Raw genomic sequence first — 18,577 nt, 5'->3', positions numbered from 1 at the left:
TAAAATGCCTTAGATTTTTTAAAATTAATTTTTACCGGACTGTGATTCTTTTCGTAATATTCTGTTCAGTTCAGTTCAGTTCATTCACTTAGTCGTGTCCGACTCTTTGAGACCCCATGAATCGCAGCATGCCAGGCCTCCCTGTCCATTACCAACTCCCGGAATTTACTCAAACTCACGTCAATCAAGTCTGTGATGCCATCCAGCCATCTCATCCTCTGTCGTCACCTTCTCCTCCTGCCCTCAATCCCTCCCAGCATCAGGGTCTTTTCCAATGAGTCAACTCTTCACGTGAGGTGGCCAAAGTACTGGAGTTTCAGCTTTAGCATCAGTCCTTCCAATGAATACCTGGGACAGATTTCCTTTAGAATGGACTGGTTGGATCTCCTTGCAGTCCAAGGGACTCTCAAGAGTCTTCTCCAACACCATGGTTCAAAAGCATCAATTCTTCGGTGCTCAGCTTTCTTCACAGTCCAACTCTCACATCCATACATGACCACTGGAAAAACCATAGCCTTGACTAGACAAACCTTTGTTGGCAAAGTAATGTTTTTGCTTTTAAATACGCTGTCTAAGTTGGTCATAACTTTCCTTCCAAGGAGTAAGCGTCTTTTAATTTCATGGCTGCTAGTCTCCACTAAAATGAATCAACTATAGGAGGAGGAAATGGCAACCCATTCCAGTCTTCTTGCTGGGATAATCCCATGAACAGAGGAGCCTGGTGGGCTATGTCCATATGGTCACAAAAAATCGACCACAACTAAGTGACTTGACTATCACCACATAATTGTTTCATTGCATTGTGTCAGTCTCCACTATACAGTAAAGTGAATCAGCTATACATATACATATATCCCCTCATTTTTGGATTTTCCTTCCAATTTAGAGCATTGTCTAGAGTTCTCTGAGCTATCCAATATGTTCCCATTCATTGTGTATTTTATATATGTCAATTCCAATCTCCTAATTATCCACCCTATGCCTCCATAATGAGGCGTGTTTGGAGAGAAATCACCACACTGGTTCGGTGTGGGCCCTAGCTGTTCCATTCAAATTCCATTGTGAATTAAAGATTTCTTGCATCTCATATTATTATGTTGCTGTATGACTTGCCATGATCTAGAGAGTTTTTCAAACCTCATAGCACTCTAATAGTAATTCCAGTTCTCAAACACTTATCTCATGTAAGAAGCCATTTTCTCTGTGACCCATAAGAATCTCCACATTAAAACAATTTTCCTGGCTACCTCAGCCTGATTCAGGCCTTAGTCTCAGGCCTGCATGTGTGTATTTAGTCACTCAATCGTGTCCAACTCTTTGTGGCCAAATGGACTGTAGCCCACCAGGCTCCTCTGCCCATGGGATTCTCCAGGCAAGAATACTGGAGTGGGTTGCCATGCCCTCCTCCAGGGGATCTTCCCAACCCAGGGATCGAACCCAAGTCTCTGGCATTGTGGGAGGATTCTTTACCATCTGAGCCCCCAGGGAAGCCCAAGAATACTGGAGTGGGTAGCCTATCCCTTCTCCAGGAGATCTTTCCAACCCAGGAATCCAACTGGGGTCTCCTGCATTGCAGGCAGATTCTTTACCAGCTGAGCCATCAGGAAGTCCAATTTCAGGCCTTCACAGTCTCATTCTCATTTGTCTAATTGGGTGGCTCCTGACTGCTATTACCTTGAACTGCCCACTGAGTTTATGCAAAGTAATTTTAACATGTATGCACTTCCCTGAAGTGGAGACTTGACTGAAGGCTTTAATAGTCCTGGTTAAGCAGATACCCACATATCTTCATGGACAGATGGTGTGCAACTTTGCATCATTTAAAAATGCCACCCAGCCTATAAACTGATGCCTAGAGAATGTGAACCTGAAAGATAACAATGTGTAGGCTGAGGCCACAGATGTCACATCAGTCATCCTTGGCGGTTTTCTTGCACTGACCTTGGGAAGCCAGCTTATGATCTCAGAATGGACCGAAAACTGATCTTTGTATTACTATTGTCAGGTAGGTGGATTTTTTTTTTCTTAGCAGGATGCTGTTTTATGGGACATAGGATTATAGCTACAAGAAAAACTATCTCATTTTAGTCCTCTTTGACTTAACTGAATAACTGAATGAGTAGTATTCAGATCCCAGTCTTGTTGTTTAGTCACTCAGTCACATCTGACTCTTTTGTGACCCTATGGACTGTAGCCCACCAGGCTCCTCTGTCCATGGGATTTCCCAGGCAGGAATACTGGAGTGGGTTGCCATTTCCTTCTCCAGGGGTTCATCCCGCCCCAGGGATCAAACCCACATCTCCTGCACTGGCAGGTAGATTCTTTGCGCCTGAGCCACCAGGATCCCAGCCCAGTCTGGTGGATGGATTTTTTATTGTGAGTGGGTTGGTAAGGTGGTGAAGTTACCCATTGCTGGATGAGAGGTATGCTGTTCAATTACAAGCCTAGCCAGCCTTGAAACAATGTAATCAAATACTTTAAAAAACAAGTCTGTGTGAAAGAATGTTTTGCTTTATGGCATTTTCATGAGTTTAACTTTTAAATTAGAGTCATTAATGAAGGTGATGGTGGGTCTATGTTCCTTATTTTTCAAAAAGTTTTCCCCCAAATTATAATTTCCTCCTTCACCTGCCAAAAAATTACAAGCAACAAGTATGAACCCTGAATCCATGGCGCGGCCGTGGGGGCGCCGTTATTTTCCATTTTGTGGTCCATTACTGAGATGTGATACAGGGGAAAAAAAAGAAAGAAATAAAGAACTCTTATTGGCTGAGGGATTGTGTGGTTTGGACAGAAATGGAAATCAGTTCATTAAAATAAAAAGTAACATAGGTGCATTATGAAGTAGTATCAAATTAGCATTATTTTTGGCCTCTTCCTGAGAGTGTTAAGATTAAAAGTTCTTCTCAAATACAGCGTTTATGTGTCAGAAATACTAGTGCCCATAACCTAAATAAGGAGCAGGTAATTATTTGAAATGTGTTTAGCCCCCTCAGACGTGGTTGTAATTTGAGTTTACAGAGTCTCAAGAATCAACTGAGCCCTCTAGGAATTAGAGGAGGGATTCAGGAATTTCTTAGATATTAGTGTGGCTAAAAAATTCACTCATTCATGTTATGAAAATATCTGAACAAACTTTTTGCCTGACCCTGCACTAGGGGATAAAGTGTGTAATGGTTAAAGCACAGATATGAAAGTTTCAAACCTGGCTTCACATCTGAAAGCCAGGGAGAATTAAGGCAAGTTACTTTCCCTCCCTCAGCCTGTGTTCTTATCTGAGAAATACAGGAAATATTGGTACCTGCCTAGTGCTGTCAACGAGTAGTCACCTAAGGACTAAATAAAATCATTACCGTAATGTCCTTACTCCAGCGTCTGGTGGTAGTGAAGAGGTATTTAGCTATGCTAACAATTATAACCTAGGAAACAAACCTGGGTATAGGATGGTGACTTCTGAGAAGTGAAGGAGAAGGGGGAAATTCCAGGAAACAGAAGACTAGCAGAGTTATCTTCCTGGAGAAGGAAATGGGAGCCCACTCCAGTATTCTGGCCTAGAGAATCCCATGGACAGAGAAGCCTGGCTAGCTACAGTCCATAGTGTTGCAAAGAGTCGGACTCGACTGAAGCGACTTAGCACCCACGCTGGTGGCACTAGTGGTAAAGAATCCTCATGCCAAAGCAAGAGACCTGAGAGACACGGGTTTGATCCCTGGGTCGGGAAGATTCCCCTGGATGAGGGCATGGGAACCCACTCCAGGATCCTTGCCTGGAAAGTCCCATGGACAGAGGAGCCTAGTGGGCTTCAGTCCATACGGTTGCAGAGTTGAACACAACTGAAGGGATTTAGGATGCACGCACAGAGTTACTCGAATTTTTGTAAATAGCAAAGAATAAAGACAGTTAGCTTGAGGAAAAGGAAATACATGCCAGAAATATGACATAATATTTAAATATATCCAAATATATGTAAAGGTTTCACACAGAGGAGACCAGAGGTATTCATGGTGTGGTTCCAGAGGGCAGAGTGGGGTTACTGTCCCGAAGTAGACATGTTACCCATTTGGGGAAGCGGAGGGACACGATTTTGGAAAGGACTCCTGGAAAAGAAAGAAATTCATGCTACAAACGCTCAGGCAGAGTGAGTTAAAGCCTTAATGAGACTTCATGAGGTCAGCAAGTTTAAGTGACTCCACAGACTGCCTTGGTATCCAGTGCCAAGGCTGTCATCAGCTTTGCATTTTTGGAATCCTCCAAAGAAACTCTCTTGATGTGACTACTTTAGAAAATAAAAGGAAAGTATTGGAAATGATTGCCACCACCCTTACTCATTAGATGAAGAGAACATGAAAAGTGTGAGGAAATGAGGGGAAAAAGAGTTTGTTTGCTTTCTCCAGTAATCTAAAGGATAAAGCCAGTATTTCTAAGTGTATCAGAGATCATCCTCCTGTGGAGAGTAATTTTCTTTTCTATGATTTGATTCCCAATCCTTCAATTCCTTCACTCATTTGTGCCTTCAGTAATTATGCATGAGGTACCCTATACCAAGGCCACGACAGTGCCACGAATGAGCTCCTGAGTTCATGTTCAGGGCAGGTGGGGGCAGGGAGAGGGAGGGAACAGAGGCATTCAGCAGAAGAAGTATTGAAATAAAAAAGAGTGAAAAATAGCACCCAGAAATAAACTAGGGAAGGTGTTGGACATAATACAGAAGGCCAACATAGAGAAGGGTAGCAGGACCTTTTTCTCTGAGTTGGTGATGTTTCTGATGAAAGTTGAACAATGAGAAGAGGCCACACTTGCAAAATCTCGGGAGGGTGGTGGAGGTAGAAAGGAGAAGGACGAAAATTCTGAGGCAGAAGAAGGCAGAGTGTGTTCAAGGAAAAGCCAAAGCTCTGATTTGAGTATAGGGTCCTGATGCTAAACAGCACCTGGAGAGAGCTCTGGGTCCATAGGCCTTGGTGATCTGTGTGCATCTCACTACACACGCCTGCAAGCACCCCGTTAGAATGACTCAGCAAAGAAGCAAGGCTTCTCCTTTTCCTTCAGTAATCTAGGAAGAGAACATTTCTCTCAATTTAATTGTTTCAGGACTGAGTTCTGAACTGGGATTCAGGGACCACAGCACTCTAAATTTCTTAAAAGCCAAATCTGTGTCTTCATTTTTGTCTCCCCCACTCTGCTAGGCTTACATATGTGTGTAGTCTCTCAGTTTCATCCATGTGATCCCATGGACTGTAGCATACCAGACTCCTCTGTCCATGGAATATTCCAGCCAAGAATACTGGAGTAGGTGCCATTCCCTTCTCCATGAGATCTTCCTGACCCAGGGATCGAACCCACGTCTCCTGTATTGCAGGCAGATTCTTTACCATCTGAGCCACCAGGGAAGCCTGCCAGGCATGTACTAGGCTCTCAGTTAATACTAGTTGCAGAAACAACAAATGATCAGAAATTTGTTGCAGACCAGTTTAAGTGTGGAGAACTGATTGACTCGCATGGGTCTCAGTTTCGTCCTGCCTATCAAATAAAACACAGACTAGATGGCATCAAAATCCTTTTCATCTCTAATCTTCAGCGGTGCCTCAAAGGTCAGCCTGAGATGATCCATAGGCTAGTTTCCAAATCTCTAAATCTCTAGGTTGGTGTGAAGTTGGGTTTTTAGAAAGAAATGAACACTCTCATTCTGAACCCTTGGAGAAGGATTTCTAAGATGGGGAAGGAGGCACAGTATCTCAAAATCAACTTGCACTGGTTTCAAATTGGGAAGTTGGATTTAACATCATTGTGATGAATTTCTCTGTACTTTGGTCTCTAGAGGATGACTGAAAACATCTATGAACCTATTGGGGAAGTACATTTTAGATAATTTTCCCAAATGTCTTTATAGGTTATATTTTCACAAAACCTGTTGCAGCACAGACTCCAGGGCCACCTGACACTCCTGGTTTGCCAGGTAAGTTACCAACCAAAGCAGACAGGTAATAGATTTCCAGCCATTAGTATCATATCTGTGTATTTAATAAGCACCTATCTGTGTGGTTTTTTATGATACATAAGTCAAATTAAAGCAACAACACTAAAAAGGAACATTTCAGGGTTAACTCTGGCTATTGGAATTGGGGTAATTTTTTTCTGCTTTTTAATGCTTTCTAAATTCTCTGTGAAATGAATCATAAAATATAATTAGGAAAAGGTTTAAATTTTTTCAAATTAAGCCAAACATATACAACCTCTGCTTTCTAAGCTGTGTCTGTCATTAAGCAACAGTGACAAACACTAACAGAGAAAAACCTGGACATCAGCACGCTCATTTCATGTCCTTATTTACTGCTCAAAGAAACTTGGTTGTGATGGATACGGAAACTGATTTCCGGGATCTGATAGAGAGAAGAGCAAGAACTGACAGTAGACATATGAGGTAACCCAGGGTTAATATTTTCCCATTTTCTGTTTCTTTTAATTGAAATATAGTTGATTTACAGTGTTATATAGTAGTCAAGTGTACAAGATAGTGATTCAAAATTTTTATTGATTATGCTGCATTTAGAGTTTCATGCAATATTGACTATATTCCTTGTTCTCTACAATACATTCTTTTAGCTAATTTATATTATACATAATTGTTCATACCTCTTAATCCCTTACCCCTATTTTGCCCTTCCCGGCCCCCACTCCCTACTGGTAACCACTAGTTTCTTCTCTGTATCTGGGAATCTATTTCTGTTTTGTTATAGTTATTTATGTTATTTTTTCGATTCCACATATAAGTGATATAAAATATTTGTCTTCCTCTGACTTATTTCACTAAATATAACACCTTTTAGGCCCATCCATGTTGTTGTAAATGCCAGAGTTTCATTCTCTTTTGCAGCTGAATAATATTCCTGTGTGTGTCTGTGTGTGTCTGTGTGTGTCTATTTCTGTCTGTGTGTGTTTGTGTGTGTGTGTGTCTGTGTGTGTGTATGTCTATGTGTGTCTGTGTGTCTCTCTGTGTGTGTGTGTGTGTGTGTGTATCTGTATGTGTGTCTGTGTGTGTCTGTCTCTGTGTGGGTGTGTGTGTGTGTTGTACAGCTTCTCTATCCCCTCATCTGTTGATGGACTCTTCGCTTGCTTTCATACCTTGGCTATTGTAAACAATGCTGCTATGAACATTGCGGTTCATGCATTTTTTGGAGTTAGTGTTTTCTTTTCTTTGCGTATATACTGAGGAATGGAATTGCTGGATCCTATGGTAGCTCTATTTTTAATTTTTGGAGCAATTTCCATAGTATTTTCCATTATGGCTTCACCAATTTACATTCTCACCAGCATTATACAAGGATTCTGTTTTCTCTACATCCTCGCCAACTTTTGTAGATTTTTTTGATAGTCATTCTGACAGATGTGAGGTAGTATCTCACTGTGGCTATGATTTGCATTTCTCTGATGATTAGCCGTGTTGAACATCTTTTCATGTGTCTGCTGGCCATATATACATCTTCTTTGGAAAAGGCCCATTTTCTGTTTTATTGTAGGACTTGTTTCTCCTGTGATACAGTAACTCACCCACAAGTCCCCAGTTGCCACACTGTACTTGCTAAGAGTCATGGGACAGTGGCAGCATATAGAATCTTACGAAGGAATTCATGGAGAGACTTCTACCACACCTTGGGAGTTGGGCAATGTTCTGACCATGTCTGTCTCAGAAAAGCAAATGACTCCAAATATACTAAAAGCCCCAAGCCACAAAACACTATACATTCTTTTCTTGGTTCCCAAGCACCATACCAACCTCCAGTACATAGTGAAGGAGAGTTCCGACCTCAGTGTGTCTAGAGCCTTGTCTTCCTTGATATTTTGATCAGACTCTTCTTTCCTCATTTAATGGTCTTAATACCCTTGATGAAAGCCAGTTACCACAGATATAGGAGTTAATTTCTAGACTCTCAATTCTATTCCATTGATTCTTAGGGCAGCACCATACTGTTTTGACTACCATTGCTTTGTAGTAAGTTTTGAAATGATGCAAGGTAAGTCATCCACCTCTGTACTTTTTCAAGATGATTTTGGCTATTTGGGGTCCCTACAAGTTCCATATAATTTTAAGACCAATTTTTCTATTTTTGTAAACCTTTATATAAGTATATCTGTGTATACTTAATTCATTTAACTAGCCAGTAACTCTGCATGATTGACAATTATTATCCTCATTTTGTAAATTATGAACCAAAAGTATAGAGTATAAGTCTGCTGCCCAAGGTCTCAGCTAATAACTAGTGAAATTAGTTTGAAACCAGGCATTCAGGCTCTAGAGTCTGTGCATTTAATCCACACATTAAACTGCTTATTCATCATCCACATTGATGTTCTGAGCTTGGCCCTATCTTATTCTTTTTTCCTTTTTAACTTTTTTTTTTTCTTTTTGGTTGCACCATTTGGCATGTGGGATCCTAATTCTTAGGCCAAGGGTCAAACTCAGACCTCCAGCATTGAAAGTGAAGAGTCTTAACCTGTGAACTGTCAGGGAAGTCCTGGCTCTTCCATACTCTTGCAACATTGTCACTTAATGTTCTACTCATGCTTTCAGTAAAGTGAAGCCTGTATAAAGGCTCTTAGTCTGTCTTCTCCTTTTGGTACAGCTGCTGCTGCTGCTAAGTCACTTCAGTCGTGTCCGACTCTGTGCAACCCCATAGACAGCAGCCTACCAGGCTCCCCTGTCCCTGGGATTCTCCAGGCAAGACCACTGGAGTGGGTTGCCATTTCCTTCTCCAATGTATGAAAGTGAAACGTGAAAGTGAAGTTGCTTGGTCATGTCCGACTCTTAGTGACCCCATGGACTGCAGCCTACCAGACTCCTCTGTCCATGGGATTTTCCAGGCAAGAGTACTGGAGTGGGGTGCCATTGGTACAGCTAATGAACCCTAATTTTATGACTATGATGGTAACCTTTTGCTCATTTTTATCTGGGCTAAGTGATCTTTTTCTCTAGGGCTCTCCCTTTGATATTGCTACTTATTTCTCATTCATGATGATATTTTAAAGTCAAAAGGAAAGAAAATAAATCCAGAGCACAGAAGGTGAACATAGTGCATCTTTTGAAGGCCACTGGGAAGGTGGACCAGGAAAATGGCATTGTGTCTCACCAGGAGACACAGTCTCAGTCGCTAAATCATATCCAACTCTTCTCAAGTGAATCAGGCTAATATCCGATTGCTTTATAAATCTACTCAACACAAGATAAGGGTGATGTAAGACAGGGACCCCAACCCTTGTCAGGAACTGGGCCACATAGCAGGAGTGAGCAAACTATCATCTGTATGTACAGCCACCCCCATCCCTCACATCGCTCCCTGAGCTCCACCTCCTGTCAATCAGCAGCAGCTTTAGATTCTCACAGGAGCATGGACCCTGCTGTGAACTGCACATGGAAGGTACCAGGTGTGTGCTCCTTATGAGAATCTAATGCCTGATGATCTGCGGTGCAAATGGAGACTATAATGAGTAGAGGGGTTAATCTCAGTGTAGTCACAATAGAAACAACGTGCACAATGAGTGTAATGTGGGTGATTCATCCCAAAACCCTCTTCTCCCAACGTTCATCCATGGGAAAATTGTCTTCCATGAAACCGGTCCCTGGTGCCTGAAAGATTAGGGACTACTGATATTAGATGGAGAAGGCAATGGCACCCCACTCCAGTACTCTTGCCTGGAAAATCCCATGAATGGAGGAGCCTGTAAGGCTGCAGTCCATGGGGTCGCTGAGGGTCAGACACAACTGAGCGACTTCACTTTCACTTTTCACTTTCATGCATTGGAGAAGGAAATGGCACCCCACTTCAGTGTTTTTGCCTGGAGAATCCCAGGGACGGGGAAGACTGGTGGGCTGCCGTCTATGGGGTCGCACAGAGTCGGACACGACTGAAGTGACTTAGCAGCAGCAGCAGCAACTGATATTAGAACCTTTGAAAATGTAAGACATAGTCCTAATGATTAGGAAAATGAAGTTTCTACATGTTTATCTAGTCTGGAGCAATATTCTTGCGGCAGGCAGTGCATTAGACTCCAATGTCTGAGTACACAGATGATTCTAATACACAGCAACAAGAGTGAGCATACTGATTTAGTTTCTGTTTTCCCATTCATTATTGTCCAGCCAGGCATGAGAAGTATCAGTGCGTGAGAACTTTCATTTTTAATTAGAATTTTTCTCATCCAGTCTAACTTCCTTAATCCCATATCTAATATGTTTAGGGAGTTTAGCTACACAAATGCCCATATCTTAAAATAAAGCTGGCATATCTAAAATACGTGAAATCTTCTTTAATTCTGAGGATTCATGGTAAAGCAAGAGTAACTGGACTAGAAGATATTTAGCAGGGAAAAAAATGATATTTCAGGTTATAAATTGTTATCAACCAGAAATATCTGTCCTTCCATAAGCTGGATATGACACTGGATATCATTCTACCTCTATGTTAAGGGACTAATCCTCCCACCCTCAGCTTCTGCACAACAGAAATTATTGGTTTTGCATCTTTTCAGTTAGCCCTGATTTATTAGAAGGGATGGCTTACTTGAGAGTTAGTTACATAACTTGGTGAGAGTTTCATCTTCTTTTAATGACACTTATTTGGTGCTCTCAACCTTTTTTATTTTGCATAGATCATGGCAGAACTTGGCAGAGAGTTCTGCAGTCAAATAGGTGGGAAATGAAACACCACCTCCACCATTTATCAGCTTTATGATCTTAGACAAGTTAAGCGATGTTTCTGATCTTTGGGTTTTTTTTCCTCTACACATAATAAATTAATACATAATAATATACTCTCAGGTAATTGTTTTGAAGAGAAAATGCCTAGAATGTAGTTAATACACAATTTGTTTGTTATGAATATTACTGTCTCAGACATGCAAATGTCTATGATTTTGGAATAATGGAGTACCTTAGGTAGCAGTCCCCAACCTTTTTGGCACTGGGAACCAGTTTCATGGACAACCAATTCCATAGACCAGGAGTGGGAGGGGTGGTTTTGGGATGATTCAATTGCATGACATTTATTGTGCACTTAATTTCTATTATTATTATTACATTAGCCCCACCTCAGATCATTAGACATTAGATCCCAGAGTTTGGGGACCCCTGCCGTTTACTCGCATTTTATAAGTGAGACATGGAGGCTTAGAAAATTCGGTGACTTACTCAGGTCTTCCACCCCTTGGTGGCAAAGCCAGGACTAGAATCCTGATCTCCTTTCTCCCTGGGGCAATGAACAGAAATATCCCTTGCTTTCTATCTGTTGAGGCTGAAGAATGCACAGTGGCTGGGATTATAGGCTGGTTTTTCTCTCTCACTGGCTGGTTCAGTAATAGTTCGGAACAGCGAGAGTGACTAGAATCTGGGCAGGACATAGACTGACAGGGCCAGGCTATGAAGTTCCGTCAGGGAAACCACTGTCCTCCGAGGCAATAACAGCTTCAAGGCAGACTTAGTGAGGAGCTGTTCTCTACCAAGCTGGGGAAGACAGAGTTGTGACCCACTGGCTGCTGGGAACTGTCCAAGCAGGCCACTCTGTAGGTGAGCAGACACTGGGTCATTGCATTTGACATCCGGTCCACTGATTGCACCAGTGGACATGCTCTCTAAGAGTCATTAACCAGAGACTTCACACAAAATTTCGAGGGCTATTCAAAACACTTAAGTGCAAATGTTATCCCATCAACTTTTTTTTTTTTAAACTTTACATAATTGTATTAGTTTTGCCAAATATCAAAATGAATCCACCACAGGTATACATGTGTTCCCCATCCTGAACCCTCCTCCCTCCTCCCTCCCCATACCATCCCTCTGGGTCGTCCCAGTGCACTAGCCCCAAGCATCCAGTATCGTGCATCGAACCTGGACTGGCATCTCGTTTTATCCTTTAGAAAGTTCAATTTTTCTAAATTGTAACTAGCTACTTTGACTTACTAAATCTCTCCAAAAAATAAAAGTGAACAACAGCAGACAAAAGGGACATCTAACTATATTATCACAACTTGATCAGATTGATGTTGTCAACCCTTTGGTTCAAGGGCAAAACTGAGTATTTCTTTTAAAATATTGCTTCATGGCAATAGCTTTCTCCAAATATCTTTTGGAATAAGGAAGAGTCCTGTCCATTCTGTAAAAAAATAATAAGGTCTGGAAGAAAAGGCATTGAGTTGGAAGCCAGCAAATGTGAGTTTTTCCCAGTTTTACCACAAATAAGCTGTTCAGAACTTTCACAAATACATTACCGATCAGTTTTCCTGGTCATCCCAGTGCCAGAAAAGTCTAACACTTAGAAAATGTCACTTTCTGACTTGGAAACTATTGAAGGCCTTTCATAGGTGGGGTGTATCCTTGTAAGAGTTTGCTTTGCTGAGATAAGACTTCTATCAGTTGCAAGGCAGGAGGGAACCAAGCTAAAACCAACGACTGCATGAGATGACTTTATCACTTCATGACAGGAGCTCAGCAGCTAGAAATTTGGGCAGAGAGCAAAACTACAGGGTGTTGGTCCAACATTGCATTTTATATTCTTTCTAATGACATTCCATGTTAGAAAGTCAGTTGTTTGGGAGAGCTGTGTGCCTAGCAGTTAGAGCATAGTGCAGAGAGCTGGGAGACTAGATCTCCATGCCCGACTGTGTCTCTAACCCATGAGTCAACCCACCTCTCCCGCACTGTCGTGCTCCCTCCTGCAATACCCAGACATCTCAGGCTGGTAGAGTTTTTCTGAACAACTGTGAGGTCAGAGCCGTGACAATACAAGACAAAAGAGATGAATGTTCTGGAACAATTCAGATGTTATGCAAGTATGAGATGATACCACCACACAAATTTGGAATATTTAAGATTCTGGGTGGCATATTCATTCATTCATTCCTGCCTCTGAAACCTAAAATTAAAGTGATTCAGTCCAAGTAACAAATACATACTTTGTGCAAAGTGCCAGAGCAAATGTCATTTTAGTATTTGGGCACTATAAAAATTTTTTTAAGCTAGGAGTTTGAGGCCTTGCTAAACCTACCCTTTTATTCCCGTTTGCACTAATTTGCCACTTGAACATGAAACTCGTGTCAGTCTGAGAGGTTTGCCATCTTTGCCTACTGGCTGCCCTCTAAGGCCCACGTAAATGCACACTGTATTCTCTTTCTTCATATTTTAGCCCATTTTAAGGTCACTTCTTCACCTTAATTCGACCTCGTCCACATTTCCGCCTAAAACTCTATCCATCCTTCAAGTTTCAGCCAGTGACTCAGTGCAAGCAGGCGAAGGGTGAGGCTTCAGAGTAAGTCTTTGGAGCCCAGTGAAGCTCAGGAACTGTGCCGTGTTGGTCCAAGACCCATGTGTTCCTTAGGTAGTGTGACACTGGACACATCTTCCATTATGCCTCGAGGTAAAAGTGCTTCTCTTGGAGACAGAGTGGAATTTTTCAGGTATAGTCTGGATATGTTCCTGAAAAAGAAGTAAAAGGGTTAAGGAAAAGACCCTCAGGTCAATATTGCTAGAGCAGAAAACAGTTTTTCTTAGAGGCTCTAACAAGAGGACATGGAAGTCTAAGAGGTATAAAGGAAGTAATACAATAAATTGGTGTGAACAAATCATCAAAATGAAGACTACGTGATTATTCTATCAATTCTAGCCCTTAGGGTATCTGGGAATTTCAAGGAACTTAGTTGTCATTTTTGTGTGTACAATGCATCCCAATGTTCACCAGCTAATATGCTAAAACATCGAAGAAATCCTGCTGACAAGATCTCAACCAGGTGGAGATCTGTGAAGTAGGAATATTATTGGAAAACAGCAGAATTCGGTCTCAGTTTTGTTCCTTACCTACTTTGTTAAACTGAGCCAATCATTTAATTTTCAAATTTATTATCTGTAAAATAAGCAAGTTAGATTAACTGTTCCAAGGGACTTGAAGGTAAAATGTAAAAGTATATTCTGAATTAATTAGGACAAAATTGAGATTGACTTTTAATCAATGAACAAGGCAAACAGGAAAAGACCCTGATGCTGGGAAAGATAGAAGGCAGAAGAAGGGGTCAGCAGAGGATGAGATGGTCGGGTGGCATCACTGACTCAATGAACATGAGTTTGAGCAAACTCCGGGAGACAGTGAAGGACAGGGAAGCCTGGAGTGCCGCAATCCATGGGGTCGCACAGAGTCTGAGCACAGAGGACAGAGACACAATTGAGCGACTGAACAACAAGTAACAGAAAGGGAAGGGCCTAGAGCAAAAGAGGGGAAAAAAGGCAGGAAAGAAATGCCTCCTGGAATCCAGCCCATAAGAGGTTCAGGCTAGACTGTTAAAATTGCTTTGCTAAAGTTCAAATTAATTTTAATGAGCTGTCTCTCCCTAAGCATTTTCTTATTTGGATAGCAAAAAGTTACACAGAACTGATTATCCCTGGCGAACACCATGTTCCTCTTCTCTGACTTTGCTTAAAATGAGAGGCTTGAAAGTGCCAGTTTTTAGAGGTGTGAGATCTTACCGTCGGCTCTGTGGCATATTCTTTTTACAACTTGCTGCAATTTTCTGTCCTTGAAGGTCTTAGTCCACAGGCCTTCCCTACCAAAGGCTGTGCTGACAAGTGATAAGGACCCTCTGTAAGGAGGAGCAGCCTATTTGCAAAATGATTTATCTTGACCAGTACTGAACACAAGATGGGATCGTCTTATGAAGAGCTCAGGCCATGGTTTTTTGGCTTGTTCTTTTTTTTTTCCTACATCCTCCTTTGTGCCATAGACAATGATCTTCTCCAAATGAAAGTCTGGTTCAAACACTTCAGAAGAGGTGGCAAGAATACACGGAAGAACTATACAAAAAAATCTTCACGACCCAGATAATCACGATGATGTGATCACTGACCTAGAGCCAGACATCCTGGAATGTGAAGTCAAGTGGGCCTTAGAAAGCATCACTACGAACAAAGCTAGTGGAGGTGATAGAATTCCAGTTGAGCTATTTCAAATCCTGAAAGATGATGCTGTGAAAGTGCTGCAACTCAATATGCCAGCCAACTTGGAAAACTCAGCAGTGGCCTCAGGACTGGAAAAGGTCAGTTTTCATTCCAATCCCAAAGAAAGGCAATGCCAAAGAATGCTCAAACTATCGCACAATTGCACACATCTCACATGCTAGTAAAGTAATGCTCAAAATTCTCCAAGCCAGGCTTCAGCAATACGTGAACCATGAACTTCCTGATGTTCAAGCTGGTTTTAGAAAAGGCAGAGGAACCACAGATCAAATTGCCAACATCCGCTGGATCATCAAAAAGGCAAGAGAGTTCCAGAAAAACATCTATTTCTGCTTTATTGACTATGCCAAAGCCTTTGACTGTGTGGATCACAATAAACTGTGGGAAATTCTTCAAGAGATGGGAATACCAGACCACCTGATCTGCCTCTTGAGAAATCTGTATGAAGGTCAGGAAGTAACAGTTAGAACTGGACATGGAACAACAGACTGGTTCCAAATAGGAAAAGGAGTACGTCAAGGCTGTATATGGTCACCCTGTTTATTTAACTTATATGCAGAGTACATCATGAGAAACGTTGGACTGGAAGAAGCACAAGCTGGAATCAAGATTGCAGGGAGAAATCTCAATAACCTCGTATATGTAGATGACACCACCCTTATGGCAGAAAGTGAAGAGGAACTGAAAAGCCTCTTGATGAAAGTGAAAGTGGAGAGTGAAAAAGTTGGCTTAAAGCTCAACATTCAGAAAACGAAGATCATGGCATCCGGTCCCATCACTTCATGGGAAATAGATGGGGAAACAGTGGAAACAGTGTCAGACTTTATTTTTCTGGGCTCCAAAATCACTGCAGACGGTGACTGCAGCCATGAAATTAAAAGACGCTTACTCCTTGGAAGGAAAGTTATGACCAACCTAGATAGCATATTGAAAAGCAGAGACATTACTTTGCCAACAAAGGTCCATCTAGTCAAGGCTATAGTTTTTCCTGTGGTCATGTATGGATGTGAGAGTTGGACTGTGAAGAAGGCTGAGCACCAAAGAATTGATGCTTTTGAACTGTTGTGTTGGAGAAGACTCTTGAGAGTCCCTTGGCCTGCAAGGAGATCCAACCAGTCCATTCTGAAGGAGATCAGCCCTGGGATTTCTTTGGAAGGAATGATGCTAAAGCTGAAACTCCAATACTTTGGCCACCTCATGCGAAGAGTTGACTCATTGGAAAAGACTCTGATGGTGGGAGGGATTGGGGGCAGGAGGAGAAGGGGATGACAGAGGATGAGATGGCTGGATGGCATCACTGACTCTATGGATATGAGTCTGAGTGAACTCTGGGAGTTGGTGATGGACACGGAGGTCTGGCATGCTGGGATTCATGGGGTCACAAGACTGAGCAACAGAACTGAACTGAGCCTGCTTCTCTGCATCCTGAATCCCCTCAGGGTCTACAGTCTGCAGGGGCAGCAATGGCTGAAAGCATGGTGTCTGCAACATCCTTTGTTCACTGATACGGCAGGCAATTTTTTTTCATCCACACCATCAAGGCCTATGAAAAACATCTGGATTCTAAACAATCATAGGATTTCATTTAGCTTTAACACACTATGCTAAGCACTGGGATCTTGTGGAGTTTTTAGCCTAAACCAAAGTAGGGGACGGAGAAGGCAATGGCACCCCACTCCAGTACTCTTGCCTGGAAAATCCCAAAGACAGAGGAGCTTGGTAGGCTGCAGTCCATGGGGTCGCTAAGAGTCAGACATGACTGAGCAACTTCACTTTCACTTTTCACTTTCATGCACTGGAAAAGGAAAGGCAACCCACTCCAGTGTTCTTGCCTGGAGAATCCCAGGGACGGGGCAACCTGGTGGGCTGCCATCTATGGGGTCTCACAGAGTCGGACACGACTGCAGCAACTTAGCAGCAGTAGCAGAAAGTAGGGGAGGTCAGAGAAGACCTCCCAATAAAAATGTCCTTGAACTGGGACCTGAAAAGTGGATAGCCAGCCAAGAAGGGGACGACGGGAGGATATATCAGGCAAAGAGAAGACTAGGTACAAAGGTGTGGGCTTGGAGAAGAGTGTGCTGCATTTGAGGAACCAAGAGCTGTCCAGATGCCTGGACCCCAAAGGAGAACGAAGTTGCAAGCACTGATGGGGAGGCAGGCAGGGGCTGGGGCAGGCAGGGTCTTGTAGGTGTTCATAAAGAGGAGGGGGCACCATCCCATAGACTGAGCACACCTCCCTAACTAACCACTGAAACTCTGGACTCAGACAGGCAGAAAGCCTGGGGTAGTGCAATCTTTGCACTCAGTGAAAATTCTAGATGGCTTCAGGTAAACTTTTAGCTACCCAGTTGGCACTAGTGGCAAAGAACTCGCCTGCCAATGCAAGAGACCAGAGATGCAGGTTCGATTCCTGGGTCAGGAAGATCCCCTGGAGGAGGAAATGGCAAGCCATTCCAGTATTCTTGCCTGAAGAATCCCATGGACAGAGAAGCTTGGTGGGCTACAGTCCATAGGGTTGCAAACAGTCGGACACAACTGAAGTGACTTAGCATGCATGCACTTCTTAAAAACTTTAAATTTGGTGTGGTTTTATTTTTTTGTTTTTCACTTTGGGATTTTTTTTTTCTCGTAGTTGTAAAATTGTGTGCTTGTTATTGAAACATCCAAAATATTGTGTCAGTCTGCTGTGGAGGCAGGTTTCCACTATTCTTACACTCATTCCGTGCATGCCCCTTTGCATGTGGCTTGTTTCATTCATCAGTACATTTATTTTAGGCGCTATCCAGACACTCACCTCCCTGTCTCTCCATAAGAACCTAGTCAAACAATTCGTTGCTGTATGTGAATTATATCTCAAGAAAATGAGAAGATCTTTTTAAAAAAGAAAGGAAATTGGCCAAACATTTACAACAGCTAGTATTTCACTGAATACCCACCATGTACGGAGCCCTGTTCTAGTGTGGAAGAGATTCAAAATGTGCCAGGCCTGGGATCTAGGAGCCCAGGGAAGCTTGTTTCAGAAAAGCTCACTGGTATCCACAGGGGTTATAAATGTGTGCCCTAAATGTGAGTGAATTGCACTGAACTAGAGAGACAGATCATTTTTGTTCATTAGCTATTCTATTTTGTTTTTACATGCTTTCATTGATTCCTAATGAAAATCTTTCTTTCCATGATTTTAAACTCAATAGTTGCTGAACCTCAACATTCCTATGATCTAGTTATTGTTTAAAAACACTTGGTCTTAACAGATGCACACTACTATGTGTAAAATACATAAACAACAAGGACCTGTTGTATAGCACAGGAGACTATATACAATATTTAGTAATAATTTAATGGGAAAGAACCTGAAAATATACATATATGTCTGTGTGTATGTGTGTGTGTGTATAACTGAATTCTTTTTGAATTATAGTAAATCAACTATATTTCAATTGAGAAAAGCACTTGTTCTTACATTATACTTTACACCTTTGCATCAAAATGATGAAGGATAACTTAGAGATACTAGTTATTTGTCACACCATATACCTAATTGAAACAGGAGAGTGAAAAAGTTGGCTTAAAGCTCAACATTCAGAAAACGAA

General features: G+C 42.0%; 1 protein-coding gene across 2 annotated transcripts in view; it reads left to right on the top strand.

Annotated features, from left to right (window-relative positions):
* The first annotated feature begins 1,908 nt into the window (after positions 1–1,908).
* The window catches only part of GYPB (glycophorin B), a 29,193-nt gene continuing 12,524 nt past the window's right edge, over positions 1,909–18,577 (top strand). The window contains exons 1-2 of one of the 2 annotated variants that reach the window (NM_001184951.1): positions 1,909–2,005; positions 5,888–5,953. In NM_001184951.1, coding sequence (NP_001171880.1) covers positions 1,969–2,005; positions 5,888–5,953 — 103 coding nt within the window. In that variant the 5' untranslated portion in view covers positions 1,909–1,968. The remainder of the gene's footprint in view (positions 2,006–5,887; positions 5,954–18,577) is intronic. The other variant, XM_010813729.4, reaches the window with a different exon arrangement.

The sequence above is a fragment of the Bos taurus genome, chromosome 17, assembly GCF_002263795.3.
Source record: "Bos taurus isolate L1 Dominette 01449 registration number 42190680 breed Hereford chromosome 17, ARS-UCD2.0, whole genome shotgun sequence".
NCBI lineage: Eukaryota > Metazoa > Chordata > Mammalia > Artiodactyla > Bovidae > Bos > Bos taurus.
This window is presented reverse-complemented; position numbering and strand designations above follow the sequence as displayed.